Genomic DNA, 17,085 nt, shown 5'->3' with positions numbered 1-17,085 from the left:
TTTATATTCTCTTTCTAGTATAATGATTTAATACAAACCATCATCTCTACTGTACTAGGCACTACATGGCCAAGCTTCTTTCTCCCTAAGTACACTCAACCCTGACCCAAGGTAGGCCTTTGTGCTAAGTGAATACAATCACTAATATTGAATGATCCCTTATTTCTAACCAAAAGACTGGCTAGCACGTATTTTTCACCTCTGCCTATAATGCTGGCAGTTCTCTCTTGTAGATTGATACTCAGGATCTAAAATTCCCCAGAAATCATTCTCAGATTACCATTTATGTCAACTATGTACTGCACTTAGACATGAGAGGCAGTTTAACTGACCACGATATTGCAATGGTGCCATATATTCCATTACCTTTACAGATGGAAACTGAGGCACAGAAAAACTGAGAAAACTTTCCCACTGGTCAAGGATGTTTAGAGGCCTTGCATTTAAAGGTTTCTCACTTATATAAACTAGCTTGCACCTAGCCAAGTCACTATACTCAATAAAAAGGAGGGCTGACATTATGTTAAGATACCATTTCCCACTTGCTAGGAAATTGATGTTAGAAAACCTATATACAATAATAATTTTTTAAAACAAGTCACAAATGCAAACCATCCTGTCTCACCAGAGTTGTTGCATTTTTACAATCCGTCAGGAACTCCTAAATACTAAATTGACCAAGACAGTGATTCCAAGGCTGAAATGTTACTTGGATATTTTCCAGTTCAGCCTAAGAGCAACTTTGTGAACTTTTGTATAAGAAAAGGCTTATCAAATGAAAAATTTCTTGTTGTTCCTAAATTGGCTTTGAAAAAGGAATACTGGGGTGGGGGGAGGGTGGGGAAAATGCTAAAAGAGGAAAAAGGTTTTGAAAATCAAACAACATATTATTTGCTAGTGATATCTTCCCACTGATTCAGCTACATTAGTAAAGCCTCAGTCCTGTTCTCTAACTTAACCAAGGTCATTTGACAGGTGGAAAATGTGCAGACTATATTTTTTAATTGTTTTTCCCTTAAAGTCTGACTATAGGCTCAAATTATATCTCATTCCTAATCCAACTCACATACAAAAAACCTAGGAGTTAGGAATATGGAGGGAACTTAAGCCAAAATTTTTCTCTATTAGTCTGGTAATATGCTACAGTAACGCAATGATCATCACTTAATAAATCAGATAATACTTTGAAATATTTTTCAAAATGTTTCCTGTGGCTATTGTAACCAAAAACTGACAGCCTAACTGGAGGATAAACAGTGAATTTTGGTTATGAGATGTCCTTCATTGTTCTAAGATTGAGATAAAGGCTGTAAAGGCCACCTTATTTGAATATCATGTTGTAACCTAAGATGATCCCAATTACAGCATTTTGAACAAAGATAACCACCTTCAAAGTTTTTATCTTTAATGAATTAGGTACGTTTTTCACCTTTATTTTTCTAATTAGTTGAGCTCTTCAAGCCATGTTTCCATAAAAGTGGTTAAAAATGGAAATGTTCCTGTGTGTCATAACTTAGATAAAAAATGTTATCCAGTATACAAATTATCAACAGGGCTCTAGCGCAATTGACAGGTTTACTCTCTTTATTAAAATCGGGTAAACAATTTGACAAAAGTGCACAACAGAATGACATCATTGGTAAGTTATAAATCACAGTGAAATTACTGGAGTACAGCAATGCAGATCATCTTAACAGGGTATCAAGGGTGAGGCAATTTTGAAGCCAGAGGACAAAAGACTCTTTCCAAAAGAGGTTAGATTCAGCCTGTACAGTTTCCCTGTCTCTCCCACTCCCAAGTTTTGCAGCAAAGAAAAGGTACACAACATAGGAAAGAAGAGTTTTAATTTCCCCTGCTCTAACACTTCAACTCTTAAGAGGCCTTTAAGAGCCTAAACAATGTTACATAAGTACAAACTTAAAGTAAAACTTTTTTCACCTTACAGCTTGAAAGCTTAATCTGATGCCTTTTTAACATTTAGATGATTTAGATCCTGACCTCTACGACATATTGGACCCTGTATTCCCAGCATGAGACCAAAACTGAAAAGGTGCTAATCATTTAGCATTATCATAACGTGGCACACAGATGTCAGGATACACTCCACAACTTATAAAGTCACTGTACCTTCCTTAAACAGTAAATACAAAACTGAAATACAACTATCCTAACATGAATACAGTAAAATATTTATTTTACAATTTACAAACTAATGTATCTTCTTCCCACCAGTCTCGGTGTAACACCTACTGTAGATCCTAGAACAGGGAAAGTTTACAAGGCTGGAAGAGTAGTTTACTCTTCATGTAACAAAGGGAGCAAACTCATACTCTACCCAAATGGGAGGCGTTCTATTAAAAAGCCTGCAACACAGATGGCCTTGAAACCTGGCACATTTTCTTAGGAGTAATCATTAAATTGTTAGCAATTTTCTGCATTTAGAAAATCTTTCTCTGAGTTCTATAGCTTTTCAGAGTAGGGCTGAAGACAAAGCTTAAGATGCTGCAGAATAACTTTTCCACGGAGCAAGTGGCAAAATCACCTGTTTAGTGTTACAGTACCTAGAGCGAAAAGGAAAAGTTATCTGCTGTTTACTGACATGCTGACTGTTTTCAAATGTAATTTTTAAGCATAAAAACAAGCTGTCATAAAAATAAGCCCTTTATATTTATTTTACCTGTATTGATGTACTTGCTAATTCATCCACAACCTGCTTTCCTGCCAGCAAAATGGAGATGTAAAGCAATTACGTGGATAATTTTGGCCTTTTCCCAAAAAACTGTTTCTGCTTGAAAAGTACAGTTAAAAGGAAATACCTTGACCTATCCAATTGTCTCAATTCCAGTGAAGAACTGGTCACTAGGTAGGTACGTTGTTTGCTTTAGGTTTCTCTTTGAAAGACATTTATCAACAATTGTATAGGTACTGTCTCCAAATCGCATCCCTCTTTAAAAACCTTCAACATCCAACAAAACTCTGCTACTCAAAGTTAATGTGTAATGAGAATGTCCTTAAAATTTACCAGTTGTCATTAAACTTCCAGTATAAAGAAAATAAACCTCTTACAGAGGGAGAAAGAAAATCAAAGTTTAATGATAGTAATGTTTTAAAAGTTTCCATTCAACACAGCAGCCAGAACCAGGGGGCATGCTCAAAGCTATTTGCTGGGAAGACAACACCAGTTCTTTGTGTGAAATCCAAATTGTGCACTGGAGAACCCATGTTTTCAGCTTTAAAGATAGACCTTTTCTTCACACCCTCCCATACTTCCTGTCAGTTGACATGGATTTGCTGTCCATTCCTCAGGTTAAGTAGTCATTCGAATATCAAATTCTGTTACCAGATGTGTTTAAAATAAGGCAAAATCCCAACAAGTTTCTTGTGGTTTCTGAAAGTACTTCTAGGCCGTTAGTATGTGCAAACATATATGGCAATTGCTGAGCAGCACAAAGCAATTCTGAGATCTGTAATAGTATTAAAGTATATAGACAAGACATCCCTACAACAAAGGATGAACACAAACCAGTGCAAATGACTGAAAAATGGACAACATACAGTATGCAGAAAGCTAAGGTACCAATAAATACCAGCTTTATTTTCTGTTTGCTGTTTCTTTTTCTTCTGTAAGTTGAGAGAGTTTGGGAAGAGTTAAGCCAAACATACGTCATTATCAGCTGTACGAAGCAAAAAAACAAGAAAAGCAAAAGCAGACTTATAGATCACTTGTTCCAAGAATGGTTTTATACAGATATTTTACAATACATATCTTAATTTATTTTACAAGTTGGAATTACATCCTGAGCAATATAGTGCAATGAAGTTCTACTGTAAATAACAGTACAGAAGTTACCAATTAACATTGGAGCAATTCATATTTTATTCAAATGCTATCCAATACCTTTCTCCCACTTTGCCAGCATTGTAATCAATACAGCCTTACTCGTTCTCAGCATTTAGTCCTCCCTTTTTAAAATAATTGGGAGTTACTAAACTCATAGAAGTCTGTGAATCCATAACTAATCATTTGTATCATTTTTATAGGGACATCATAAATTTGCAAGTATAACAACAGTTGTGGTCCAGGACAAGAAAAGGAGCAGAATAAGTTCCTAAAACAAATATAGTGAAAGAAGTGCAATATAATTGCTATTTTTAATTTTGGTGTCTTAAGAGCATATCAACGTTAATAATATCACCAAATAAATGCCAAGAAGATTTGCTCCTTAGAACTGTCAAATAAGAAGGTCCTTAAGTCTTATAAAATGCTTGATCCTAACAATGAGGAAGGTGTAGACTAATCCTCTTTAGGAACTGTAACCTCTTTCACAGCACCAAAAAACATGGAACAGTACTACCTGTTCATTGGCAGGATCAAGGCCTGTGATTTTTAAATTAAGATTCATTAAAATATGTCCTTCAAACCACATCAGACTGAAAACTTTTCTCTTAAAAATATTAGTTCAGCAAAAATAATTACTGTTGCCCAATTCATAATCCATACAATTCTAACTGAAGCAGAAAGACACGCAAAATACAAAATTGCCATAACCATAAAATTACCTTGTACATTTTTCCCAAAAGAATTCTTGAAAGGAAAAAAAGAATATCCCTCCCTTGCCTCCCCCCACCAAAAAAACAAGCATTTCATTTTGTGGTGTTGCACTATTTAAGGCCCCAGGTGGTTAAGTTTGGCTTGGTCATTCTCTTCTACACTGCTTAAATTGGAACCTTTATTATTACCCCACACAAGGCAACGTATACATATATAACACAAATTAAACACTAGTTGTTTTCTTTTCTTTTGAGGATTTGGAATTGTGACAAACCAAAACATTTTTCATTAAACAAGAGTTACACGTCCAACTCATAATAGCTGAGCAACAGTTCATTTGGCACCAGACAGGAAATGGAGTTATTACAACCTAAACTCACATTTCAGATGTGAATCCTCCCTCTGAATTTCTGGTCTATTTTTTTTAATCACAAAATATTCTTTTAACCTGACAGTTTTAAAAATTGCAGTTAAAAACAATCAATAAACATTCCAAATTGGCTGTCAGAACAAATAAAACATTCGGTTGTTGAAAAATCTGTAGCTCTCAGACAGAAGTACCTTTTCAAAGTAACATTATATAATCACTTTTCATTATAAAAAAAATTTCATTTCACACCACATTTGTGATTTTTTCTACCTTTGTCAGCGATTAATAAAACAAAAAAACGTAGTTTTTTTAAAAAGTATCCAGGTTCCCTTTCACCTGTCATAAGCATCTTCTTAGGGAGGCACTAGCTATTCCCCCTGGAAAAGTGGTTTTCATTTTCAAAAGGAAGACACCACAGGAGGGTAAAGTGAGTAGTGAAGGTAGGTGGCATGAAACAGGACTTACAATCGTGTTGTGACAATCTGTTTCATTATAAACGCTAACATTCATAATTCATATAGTTCTGGAAATTCTAGGTCAAATGCTGCCTATTCCAAGTTGCACAAATTATATGAAAATATCAGCAAAGAATCTGAGAACTCAACCTATTGGAAAAAGAGTTCAAGAACAAAAGTCTGCTTCTTTTCTAGAAAGCCTCTTCAATGTTCTCCGAAAAGAATTGGTTTAATTCAAAATTGGTTTGTTACCATTCCTTCTCATATTCAACACAGCAAAATGCAACAATTTCAATGGATTGAATTATAATAATTTGCGACCATTATTAGATTAGCATATTTATCCACAATAATTTAATCCTCTCTTTTCCAAATCCTCCTTATGTTTCAATGTGTTGTTTATATTTCATTCAAAAAAGAAAAATCACTGGAAGAATGGGGGAAAAAAACCTGCCAATTTTTTTAGTGTGAACTGACAACCACAATGGGCAACTGCATTGAATCACTGGGTTACTTTTATCATGTTATTTTCTATTTCTTCTTTTTCTCCAAAAGAAAACTTTAAATCCTCAAAACTGCTGCATAGATCACATGTTGAGATAGGCTTTTAAACAGAAACATTTTGTACAATAGCTGTTTAAAACATTATCAACTGCAAATCATAAATGTACCTTAGTACAATTAAACAAAATAGTTTATATTTGTTCCTTTAAAAAAGAGACAGGAAGAGGTAACCTGACCAATATCCAAAGATACTATATTATGGTTATACCAAGGTTTTCCTTGGGATGTTATTTGTAATTGACTCTTGTCTGAGCAAAAGAGACCAAATATAGAACTGAGGATAAGACCAAGGGGAAGGAAGGGTAGTGGATAGAGAAGTAGAATTTATAAACACGTAATTCTATTGTCTGTGATTAAAGTCCTTTACTTTTTTAGCACCACATTTAAAGATTTTACATATCCAGTCACCTAATGAAATTCAACAAACTCTTCAAGAGTTCTGGGGATCTGGTTTTGGTAGTTAATGTTATAAATCCGAACTGCTCGGGCAGCCAGGCACTTAAGGCTCAGCTTCATTTGAGTTTTAAGTAATATTTCAGACACCCCCGTTGTACTTTTATCTAGCGGAGTCTTCTTCTGCTTATTAGTCATGTCAGTGTGAGCGCCAGCTTCCACTAGGCTAATGATGATAGAATGCAAAGTCAAAAAGTCACTGATGGGCCTGTTGTACTGAACGATAATATGAAGGGGACTATTTCCCTCACTGTCAACAGCATTCACCGCAGCACCACAGTCCAAAAGAAGTTTGGTGACAAGTGCATTGGGAAAACTGCAGACATCATTTGTGTGGAAGTCATCTACGGGGGTGTTGGAGTTGACAGCAAGATGCAATAAGCTCGACCCCTCTCGAGTTCTGGGATCAAGGTGAATCAAATTGTAAATCTGCTTATTAATTCTTGACTGATCTTCCTCACTGCACTGTGTTTTGGTGGAGATGCACACCAAATATAAAAAGGTAAAAATATTGCATTCATAGTTGTCCAGGGCGGTATGGATATCGGTGTCTTGAGTACTTTTCACCCTAGACATCCCTTGTTCTATTTCTAAAACACTACACCTCAAAACACTTTCTATGTCCTTGGCCTTTACCGGTTCATTCAGATGTATCATCTGTGAGAAGACTTGAGCGAACCTTAAAAGATCTTTGTGAGTGTTTCTGTTCCCTTTTTGCCTTAAATGCAAAGCATGAAGCCACAACTTGATACACTGCTCAAATTCCATGTTATCAGCATAAACAGCCCCACGGTAAATGATAGGGTGCGAAACATCAATATTGTCTGAGCCTAGAATCCGCTCACGGACGATCAGGCCTTCCATGTGGAGAGCATCTCTGTCTTGCCTAATGGATTCTAGTTCCTGAGGATTTCTGCATTCAGTTCTATTTCCATAAGCATCAATCGGTGGTAGAACCTCTTTTTCAATAACATTTTCACGATCTTGATACCTCTCCAACATCGCTAAATATAAATAGTGGTATGTCTTCATTATGTCATAGTTCTCTCGGTCATTCGCAAATGAGGCACCCAAAAGTTCCAAAGCTTCAATTCTACTTTTTCGGTCACAATCAGCATGAGAAAGTAATAATTCGACAACATCTGCCTTACAGCTCTCAGCAGCTACTTTTAATGGAGTCATTCCGTGGCCATTCACCACCATTGCAGCTTTCCACCTTACCAATTCTCGAACAATCTCCAAGTGCCCAGCTTCTGCTGCAAAGTGCAATGCGGTAGCCCCACAATGTGCTTTAGCATTGGGATCTGCATGCTGTTCTAAAAGATACTTGACCACATCCGTGTGTCCTTTATAAGCTGCAATCATAAGGCAAGTGTTGTCATATTTGTTGGCAATGCTGATGTTGGCATTATTTTCTACCAGATATTTAACGATGTCCAATCTGCCATCAAAGCATGCAGCCCTCAAGGGTGTTGAGTTGGTTACTGTAGTATGGTTCACGTTGGCTCCATGACTGACTAGAAGTTTGACAACTTCAAAATGTCCAGCTCCTGCTGCACACCAGAGGGCAGTGGCTCCATCGATGACATAACTATAAACACAAAAGGCAAACAATTAGAAACTCAATACCTCAGAGTACAATACAAATTCCTAATTTAAATGGTAAACTTTTTGTAAGATCCTACAAAAAGTCTACATAAAACCAAAACATACAGCAGAGATAGACAGAATCCTAAAGCTATCTATTCTAACCCCCTTATTTTACAGCTGAGAAGATAGAGGTTTAGGAAGATTCTGTGATTTTTCGTGGTCATTTTTGTCGGTAGTTGAACTGCAACTTGAATAAATGTCTTCTTACTCCAAATTCAATTGCTCTTTCCTCCATGACAAAAAGACAAATGCATGAGGCCAGTATCCAATTTATCTATGAATATACTGAAGCCCCGAAAAAATGACTTGAAAGAGTCACAAATTTCCCCATGGCGAAATCAAAATTAATTCTGGAAAGCCTATAGTACATCTTCAATTATTTCTAAAGATCAGCAGCTACCTAACACAATTTTCCCTGAGGCTGACATAGGAAAAGCAAGATAGGCATGAGTGCCAATCTTCCTCTTTTTTCAGTCCTTCCTATTATCCCCTTTCCAAAGATCAATATTAATGCCACCCAATTTCTTAACACAATCTGCAACACCAGTAACACTTGTGCAGAAAGACACAGATCAATACAACCTCTCTTTTCCTTAAAAAGTGTTTGGAATATGCAAACCCTTCCTTATTCTAGCTCCCCCAAAAGGTCAAACTATTTTTGGAAAAACATTAATGGCTGGAAAATAAACAGCACCCTGGATGAACAAAGGAGTCTTTCCCCACATACCTCAGTTCATAACATGTCCTCCTGACCTAGATAAGGAGTTTATAATAAGCCTAAATATAAGTGAGCTCAAACTATCTTCTATCTAGCCACTGGACCCCTTGCTTGCTAGATCATTTTTTTCTACTTATGCAGTTAATTTCCCAGATTTATGAGTTAATGACTTTTAGACCTAACAGGAAATCAAGATTCTATGTGAAAATTCCAAACCCTGTCAAGAACACTACTGTAATTAGACCAATTAGAATTAATTTTTTAATGAAGAAAAAACATTAAAGGGTAAAATTTACTGTCATAGCATGGTATATATATATACATATATATATTTTAAAAGTACATATTTAATAAGCCTGATTATAAAGTATCTCACTATATTATAAATTTAGTAATACCACCAGTACAATTGTGTTCCTAAGCACAGTTAAAAAAAAAAAAAAAGTGTGACTCCACGACCATGGATATTACTATTGATCCAAAATAGCAGCAAAACAAAATCTACTATAATTTTACTATAAATAGAATATCAATTTTATAATAAATACTATTTTCTTCAGCTAACACAGGATAAAACTGTTCAAAAGCAAAAGACTTCTGAATTTTCTTTTAAAGATTTAAGGAAATAAGATGCTTTAAAGAAAAAAATGTTTCTAATTATTTGAAGTGAACACAAGCAGCCCGTAACTGAATGTTCCATCATTAAAAAATACATTCGCATAACATTTTCCAAAATTAATCATTACATTTCACAATACATTTCCTTAGAAAAATCTTACTTTAAAATATCAACAAATTTATCCAGAAATACTGTTACCTTAAATTTATTATATACCAACTAATTAACTTTAAACTATTAAAAATATGAGCCTGGAAATACATTTTTAAAATTGTCTTTTGCATTATGTAAAATGTAAAAGTTAAAATGATGAAAACAAATTAAATTTTTCTTGTCATTCATTGTCATTTCAATTGCATGCTCCTTGAGCTGCATCAGCTCAGGATGATTTATTTGCAAATCACAAAAGATATGATATTTAAATTATACATCTTTGGTTAAGCTACAAAAGGAAATATCTAAAGAAAATGAGGGAAGGTAAAGGAATATAAAATTCACTACATATTATGTCATAAAAGGTTATCCTTTTATAAATCTTAAAGGCGTGGAGAACTTAGAAATAATCTACATTTGAAGTATAATAGAGAAAGAGGTAGATTATAGGGAGCTGTATCTGTGGTTTGTACAAAGGATGCTTCTCTTTCTATGCTAATTAGTTTTAAATGCAAAAGTGCACACTGCTTCAAATAAGAGTTCTACAAGTATTTTTAACAACAGAAAATTCATATATATGCAATGTGGTCCTTATTGAAAAACAATCAGCTTTCTAAAATTAAACCAAAATTACAGCGCAAATTCTGGGTTATGCATTTTATTTTAGATTCAAGATTTTATAAGCTAGTATTCAAATTTTCAAATAAAAAGGATTTACTGGGGATACTGTCAAAAACTTCAAGACAAAGGATAATATTCTGCCTACAAATTTAATCTATTTCTCAATTCTTTCATGATATCACAAGAATTTCAGGTGAAAACTTTATTATTTAGTAGGTGATCAGTATTTAATATTAATCAAAACTTTAACAATTATTTATTAATTTATTAGATCACAAGTTTTTTGAAGTATACCCTGCTCATTGACTCCTTCAACTCTAACTTTAGAGAGAGCTCAAATGATGGAGCTCTCCCCACTTCCCACTATAAAAGCTCATTTCAATTATTAGAGCTAATGATGCCAAAGCACCTAAAAGAAAGCCATCAGAACTTCATCTGATTCCCCCCGCTCCTCACAAAGCTCCCCAGCACTTGCTTTTGCACAAGCACAACTCAACAACAGCCCCTCAAAACTCATGGCCATCACAATATTCCAGGGGTCACATGACATATCACCCTCCCTTTGTTCTGCTCACTTTCTATGATATTCTTACTTAAGAACTTGCCTTTCCGAGGAATTTTTCTTGTCACTTTTCACTAATGAAATCTTTCCTGATACCCATTTCGGTCCTACTCCTCTATCTACTGGCATATAAGGGGGAGAAAATTGCAAAGGTTACTGCTCCAAGCATGAACTACGACATTCATCCTTTACACTAAACCAACGCATGGATGTTAACCAAAAAACTCAGCCTGGCCATCTATCTTAAGAGAGCCACCCAGATAAAAGAATGAAGTTTTTGCTGAGTACCTTTCAAAAGTCATCCACAGAGGAGGTAGGTAAGTGAGCTTCATGTTCTTTGCATGTCACTCATATTAACATTTTTGTAAATAGTCTAGAAGATAGTAAAATGGAACTATGAAATTCAAAGATGGGAGTTAACCTCTTCTAAATAGGAGAATATCAAGATGACTATAAAACTGCAGAAAGAGTTAAGGGTTATGTGAGTAGGTAATAAATGTCTACAAGCTCCAATGAACAGAACTACACTTAGAAGTTTACTAGACTAAGCTCCATAAAGACAGGGACCATGTCTATCTAAATTTTGTATCATACCGAACACATAACACAGTGGTCTACACAGGATTCAATTCAACTCAACAAATGTTTATTTACCCCCTACTAGTTGTCAGGTAGTCATTAGGAAAATATTTCAAAACTTCAATGAATTTGTGATCACAATGACATCTTTACTCCTTTCTACAAATCAAACCAAAGTCCAGACAAACACTCTCATCTTGTTCAAGTCTTATACTTATCTTCCCATAAATTGTCCAAAGCTGGTCCTCCCCTTGCAATTGGGGACACACAAACAAATATGGATCTTACATACTTGCCCTCAAGGAGCTGACATTGTAATGGGGAGAAAGCACACAACATGAACTGAGTGTAAAAGAGGCACACTGAGAGAGAACGTAAACAGCTGGGACACAGCGAGCCTCCCTGGAAAAGGAAGATGATTAATAACTATTTGTTAAATAAAATCATGTTCTCTAAGATCTGAGTTATATCTCAGGAAGAGGTCTCTCCACCTAAACCATATTTTTCTTGAGGGCAAGAATCTTGTTTTCTCTGATATCTTCATCTAACATATCTCCTGACTAAAAGAGAGCACACAATAAAAGCTTTTTTACTGAATGACTGATAAGAAAGTACAAAATAGCTTCAGAGAATGTCTAGTAAATTAGAAAAATTACTTTACAGGATGAGATATAGACACATACACTCTAAAAGGCTTTAGATAAATTCACAAATAAGGGATCCATAATGAGTTATTAAGTATACAACCTTAACCTTCTGAGATTTAGGATAACTGATTTAGAACTGACAGGAACATCACAAGCTATCTGGTCTAAAATCTTCACATTTTACAAATGAAGAAACTGAAGAAGTAACAGTCTCAAAAAATGTCCACTGATACCAATAAATTATGGGAAATAGGTGGCTATGGGTCCGACTCAATCTGGTATTCATTACCTATTTTTTAAAACCATCTCACAGTGGTTTTTGAAGAATTTCTCTTAGAACTTAAAATGGTTAAGTAATCAAGTAACCCTCTCCATAGATTGTTTTTGCTTATTCATTATTTGAACTCATCAGAACAGATTCAGATTATATCCTTAACGGTTAGTCACTGGAGAGAGGAATGTCTGAACAGATGACAGTAGCTGAGAAGGTGCCATATAAAGTAGATCCAGGAATGATACCCCCTTTTTTAATCACTCTGCTTTCCTAGAAGGTGGCAGAAGGGATGTTGAAAATTCTTAACCAGTCCAACATTCTCAGACAAACTACTGAGGCCAGAAGAGGTTACATGACTTGTCAGGATCATACAGCTTACAAGATTTGAACCCACGTGAAGTCCAGTGTTCTTTCCACATCACCAAGCTTGATTTGCCAATGGACAGAAAGCAAAGACACTGAAAATGGTGTGACAGGAGCCATCATCATAAACACTTGGCAAAAGAAATAAAGACTAAGTATAGGAAATATCGTAGCTACATTGTTTCTGTACTAAGCGTAAACACGAGACGTTAAAGTAAACACCTGGGAAATGTTTCAAAGCTCGTGTTTCACTCCACTGAACAGCAACTTTCGCAATTATTTTCCTCTCCTCTAAAACATGTAAGGAAAGTTTCCTTCCTAAATCTAAGGAAAAAACTACCAAAATCTCAAAGGATTTTTTGGGGGGGACATGCAAATTTTGGCAGAATTTTAAACGCTGCTATTAAGTAACAAGTCCAAGGTACTTGGGATAAGTGAGTCAAAATAAACCTCTTGCGTAAGTAAGTACAAACTCACAACCAACTCTCTCCCAGAGGCTGCAGCCATGCAGGGCGCACAGCACCCTCGCTGCCTCACCAGCTCCTTCCCACACCTTGAACACTTCTCCGCTCCACTGGTGAGCAGCTCTCGGCCTGGCCCGGGCCGGGCACGGAGGGCATCGCCGCCTCCCGGCTCGGGGCAAACAGCCCCCCCCGCCGGGGGCGGAGGCGGCACGAGGCCCCCCGGGGCCCTGTACCCTGTACGTACCCGTCGAAGCGGACGGTGCCCGTCTGCTGGGTCTGCACTCGGTAGTGCTCCAGCAGCAGGCGCACCACCTTGGCGTGCCCGTTGCGCGCCGCGATGATGAGCGGCGTGGAGCGCTGCCCTCCCTGGTGGCTGACATAGCCCAGCAGGTAGCGGATGTCGCTCTCGGACCGGTTCAGGAGCAGGGCGGCCAGGGTCAGCACTCTCCCCTCGCTGGCCGCCTTGTACACGTAGCCGGCCAGGCCCTCCATGCTCGCCCCCGCCGCCGCCGCCGCCGCCGCCGCCTCCTCCTCCGTCTCCTCCACCGCCGCCGCCTGCCCCCCGAGGCCGCCTCCGCCAGCGCCGCAGCCCCGGCTCCGCACCGCCCATCCAACAGGGGGCCGCCGCCGCTCGGGGGCAGCAGCGGAGGCCGGAGGACGGGCGGGAGCGGCCGAAGGCACGGGGAGCAGCGGCCGGCCGACGCGGGGGCAGGGGGACGTCCCGGGACCCGCTCCCCGACGGGGCGGACGGCGTCAGGGCCGCCCCCTGGCCCCGAGGCGCCGGGCGCCCTCCGAAGGGGTCTCCATGGCGGCGGCCGCCCCGGGCCTCGGGCCGGACCCCTCCCTTCTCCCCTCCTCCCCCTCCCGCGGCCGAATCTACGGGTCGCCGGGCGGACCCGAGGGCCCGGAGGGTGGGGGAGTGCGCAAGGCTCCGAGGGAGGCCTCCGGCTCGGGCTCGGGCTCCGGCTCCGGCTCCGGCTCCGGCTCCGGCTCCGGCTCCGGGGGCTGCTCCTCCCCCCCCAACCCCGGGTGTCCAGCAGGAGGCGGCCCTGCTCGCGCCGGCCTGCACCCGCCTACAGGGACCGCCGACGGCGGGGACTGCGCAGCGCCCGGGGCAGAGACGGGAGGGCCGGCTCGCGAGGCGGAACGGAGCCGCCACAGCAGCCCCCAGCACTCCGGGACGGGAGGAAGGGAAGCCTGGGCAGGGGAGGAGGGCGGGGAAGGGGCGGAGGCCGAGGGGGACGGTTCATCTCGGTGCCGGCCCCCAATGCTGTCCGATGAGGAAACCGCGTGCTGCAGAAGAAAGGTTCCGGACGCAGAGCCCGCCCCGCCCCGGCCCCGGCTTCCTGGCCTCGGTCCTGGCCCTTCACACCCCGCTCCCCAGCGCCCTTCGCGCGCCCGCCGGCCCGGCCCGGCGAGGGCAGCCTCCAGGGGCCCGCACGCGCCCCCTCCCCATCCTCGCCGCCTCGAGGGGGACGGGACGTGAGCACTCCACGCGAGCCTGCCCCCCCACGTGCAGCCCGCGGTGCCCCGGGCCCTGGCGCTGTCCAGCGGCCCGCCCTCACCCCCACGTGCCCCTGGGTCCCGGGGAAGAGCCCAGGATTCTGGATGACAGCACCCCAAAAAGAGGATCCTAGATCGGGGGCTGGGAGAGACCTCAGCAGGAGTCTAGCTGTTTTCAGTGAGACAGCTGAAGCTCAGAGAAGCTTTACTTGTCCGGGGTCCCACAGAGTCAGCATTAGAATTCAGGTCTTCTGATTCAGAAGCCAGCACACACGCTTCCCATTGCACACCACAGGCTTGGCATGGTGCTTGGTGTGGAGTTAACGCAAAGGCGTTTTCATTCATTCGTTCTTACCAGGCAGAGTATTGTGGTTTAACCATAATAATGGAAACACTGGAGTTTAAAGATACCCTTTGTCCCTTCCCCACCCTCAAAAACAGCAAAATTCTCATGTCTTCCCTTCTACTAGCCCCAGACCCCAGTGTTCTATGATTAGGGTTGGATCCACCAAGGCAAATATTTTGTGGTCCTACTCTACTCCCTTTTACACCTTGTTCAGCCCTCTGTGCCAAGGGGATAGGGAGTATTGTTCTGCTTATAAAAATAGAAAGAAAGGTCATGGTCATTGACTCCTAATTTAAAAAATAAAAGGTTGATGTAGCTGAAGAGACCTCTTAGACAAGAGGGGAGACTGGGTGTGTTGAGGACTTGGGCTCATGAGGTTAAGATAGAATTAAGTTTTTGACTAGGGAAATTTGTTTATCCCATGGCCCTAAAAGTCACACTTTTGCCCAGTACTGTATTTTGGATGGACTTTACTGGATGGTTTCCGTAGCAACAATCCAAGCTTAGAAGTTTTCACTATCTTTTTTAAGTTTGGATCAGTTTTGACTTCCTCAGCAAGAACTGACAACCATAAACCTCATAGACCCAAGAATCTCAATCCTCTTCTGGAAAACTAAACAATGGAACAAGGTACAAGGGTCATGCCTGTATGGGTTCCTAAGAAGAAACCTGATTCAACAAGATACCTAGACTTCTCTTCCTCTTCCTGTTCAATGGTATAACTATGCAGGTACATGAAGAGGTGGTTGTACCAGGCACACCACGAAATGGGTCTTCTCAACTCAGCCCAATTCCCTTTCACATGTGTGAGTTCACATGCCTTAAAGCTTCAAGCTACCTAAGGATAGTCAGTTCTATTTCATTTGTATCTGGTCTCTGGGTGATATTGAGCATATGCAAATTAAGGGGAGATCTGGTCGTTTTATTTTAGTCTTGGGGAAACAGTTGTTTTCCAAGCATTTGGGTCCTCTAAATTTAGGACATAAAGGCACAGGGGACAGAGCAATAAGCAGCTCAACTTTTACTAGGTAAAAAAATACTTCTAATTTTGCCTAAGGTCCCATCCCTCCTTTCATGCCCTTCAAATTTCAGGCCTGACCTGATACACAGAAACTAAGTGTTAGCAATTGAACTCTGCTCAAACTCTGTAAAAGTGAAATGCATACCACAGCTTGGGTAAATGGATGGAGTATGACAAGTTAATGCCCTCAGCTGTGACATCCCAGTCCATTGTAAAGAGGAATATTGCTCCCCAGGTCTACCTGACCATAGGAGGCAGAAGTTGAAGGTATCTAAGAGGGACATTCCTTGTCCATGAGGTGTGGGGCTTAGTTTGCCCCACTTTACAGAAAACAGTTAAAGGACAATATTTGTGCTTTTGAATTGTAAATTAATTACAACTATGTTATGCAAATGAAATGCAAATTCATCCTTTGACAGAACAACAAATTACAGAAACTAAAACCATTTACTACATTCCCAAACCATCCCCTACTACTGATCATCTCTATCCTTTTATGGTTTTCCACCATACTATAAGCTTTTTTTTAATTAAAAAAAGCTTTTTCCAAGTTTCCCCACTTGGGAAATTCATAATGGATAGATATAACTATATAGATGTAGATATACAATTATAGATAGGGAACAGGAACAAAGATCCAGAAGTTCCAACAGAGACCCAGAAACAAAGGCAATCTAGAATTCTGTGGCTGTCTAGGTGCTGATATCTATTACCGGGGATATGAAGGGAGGGTAAAGATAGATAGGACGCTGATAGAAACTTACCTGCCCGGTATTTCATCCCCATTGGGCCAACCTTTGGTGCCTTTCAAGATGGTAATTAGCTAATCTCATCAACTAAACTATGCTAATGAGAGGGGTTTACAGAAGATTCTTCCTCCTTCCTCCTTCCACCCTCCCCACCAAGGATCTCCCTCCTGGGGTTACCTCTCTACATTTTAATAAAGAGCCTGCTGGAAACAGTCCCTAGTATCCCCCCACATCCTTCATTGTGTAACACAAGGGAGTGATTTTCCCTTGTGGGTATTTCTGGTCAGGTACTGGGGAGCATGATTCCCAAGGAAGGCCAAAGATTAGATTATTTGGGTCAGTAAGGGGGCTGGGGCACTCCTTAAATCCTACTAAGTAAATATCATCTTGTTTAGGGCCAGCACAAAATTTAATTTTACATC

At 40.1% G+C, this 17,085-nt stretch overlaps 1 protein-coding gene across 1 annotated transcript; it reads right to left on the bottom strand.

Annotated features, from left to right (window-relative positions):
- Positions 1-1,566: 1,566 nt before the first annotated feature.
- FEM1B (fem-1 homolog B) lies at positions 1,567-13,580 on the bottom strand. The gene is made up of 2 exons (XM_072615098.1): positions 13,289-13,580; positions 1,567-7,985 (listed from the first exon to the last, which is right to left on the bottom strand). Exons 1-2 carry the CDS (start codon positions 13,534-13,536, stop codon positions 6,350-6,352), a joined length of 1,884 nt encoding a protein of 627 aa, XP_072471199.1. The 5' UTR covers positions 13,537-13,580; the 3' UTR covers positions 1,567-6,349.
- Positions 13,581-17,085: the final 3,505 nt, after the last annotated feature.

This window comes from Notamacropus eugenii, chromosome 1, assembly GCF_028372415.1.
Source record: "Notamacropus eugenii isolate mMacEug1 chromosome 1, mMacEug1.pri_v2, whole genome shotgun sequence".
Lineage (NCBI taxonomy): Eukaryota > Metazoa > Chordata > Mammalia > Diprotodontia > Macropodidae > Notamacropus > Notamacropus eugenii.
This window is presented reverse-complemented; position numbering and strand designations above follow the sequence as displayed.

What these genes read in the sequence shown, in the direction of transcription:
- FEM1B (XM_072615098.1), bottom strand. Translation starts at nt 13,536, where the DNA reads ATGGAGGGCCTGGCCGGCTACGTGTACAAGGCGGCCAGCGAGGGGAGA. An exon ending in GGCACCGTCCGCTTCGACGG is followed by an intron (nt 7,986 to 13,288) that starts GTACGTACAGGG and finishes TTGTGTTTATAG; the next exon opens with TTATGTCATCGATGGAGCCA.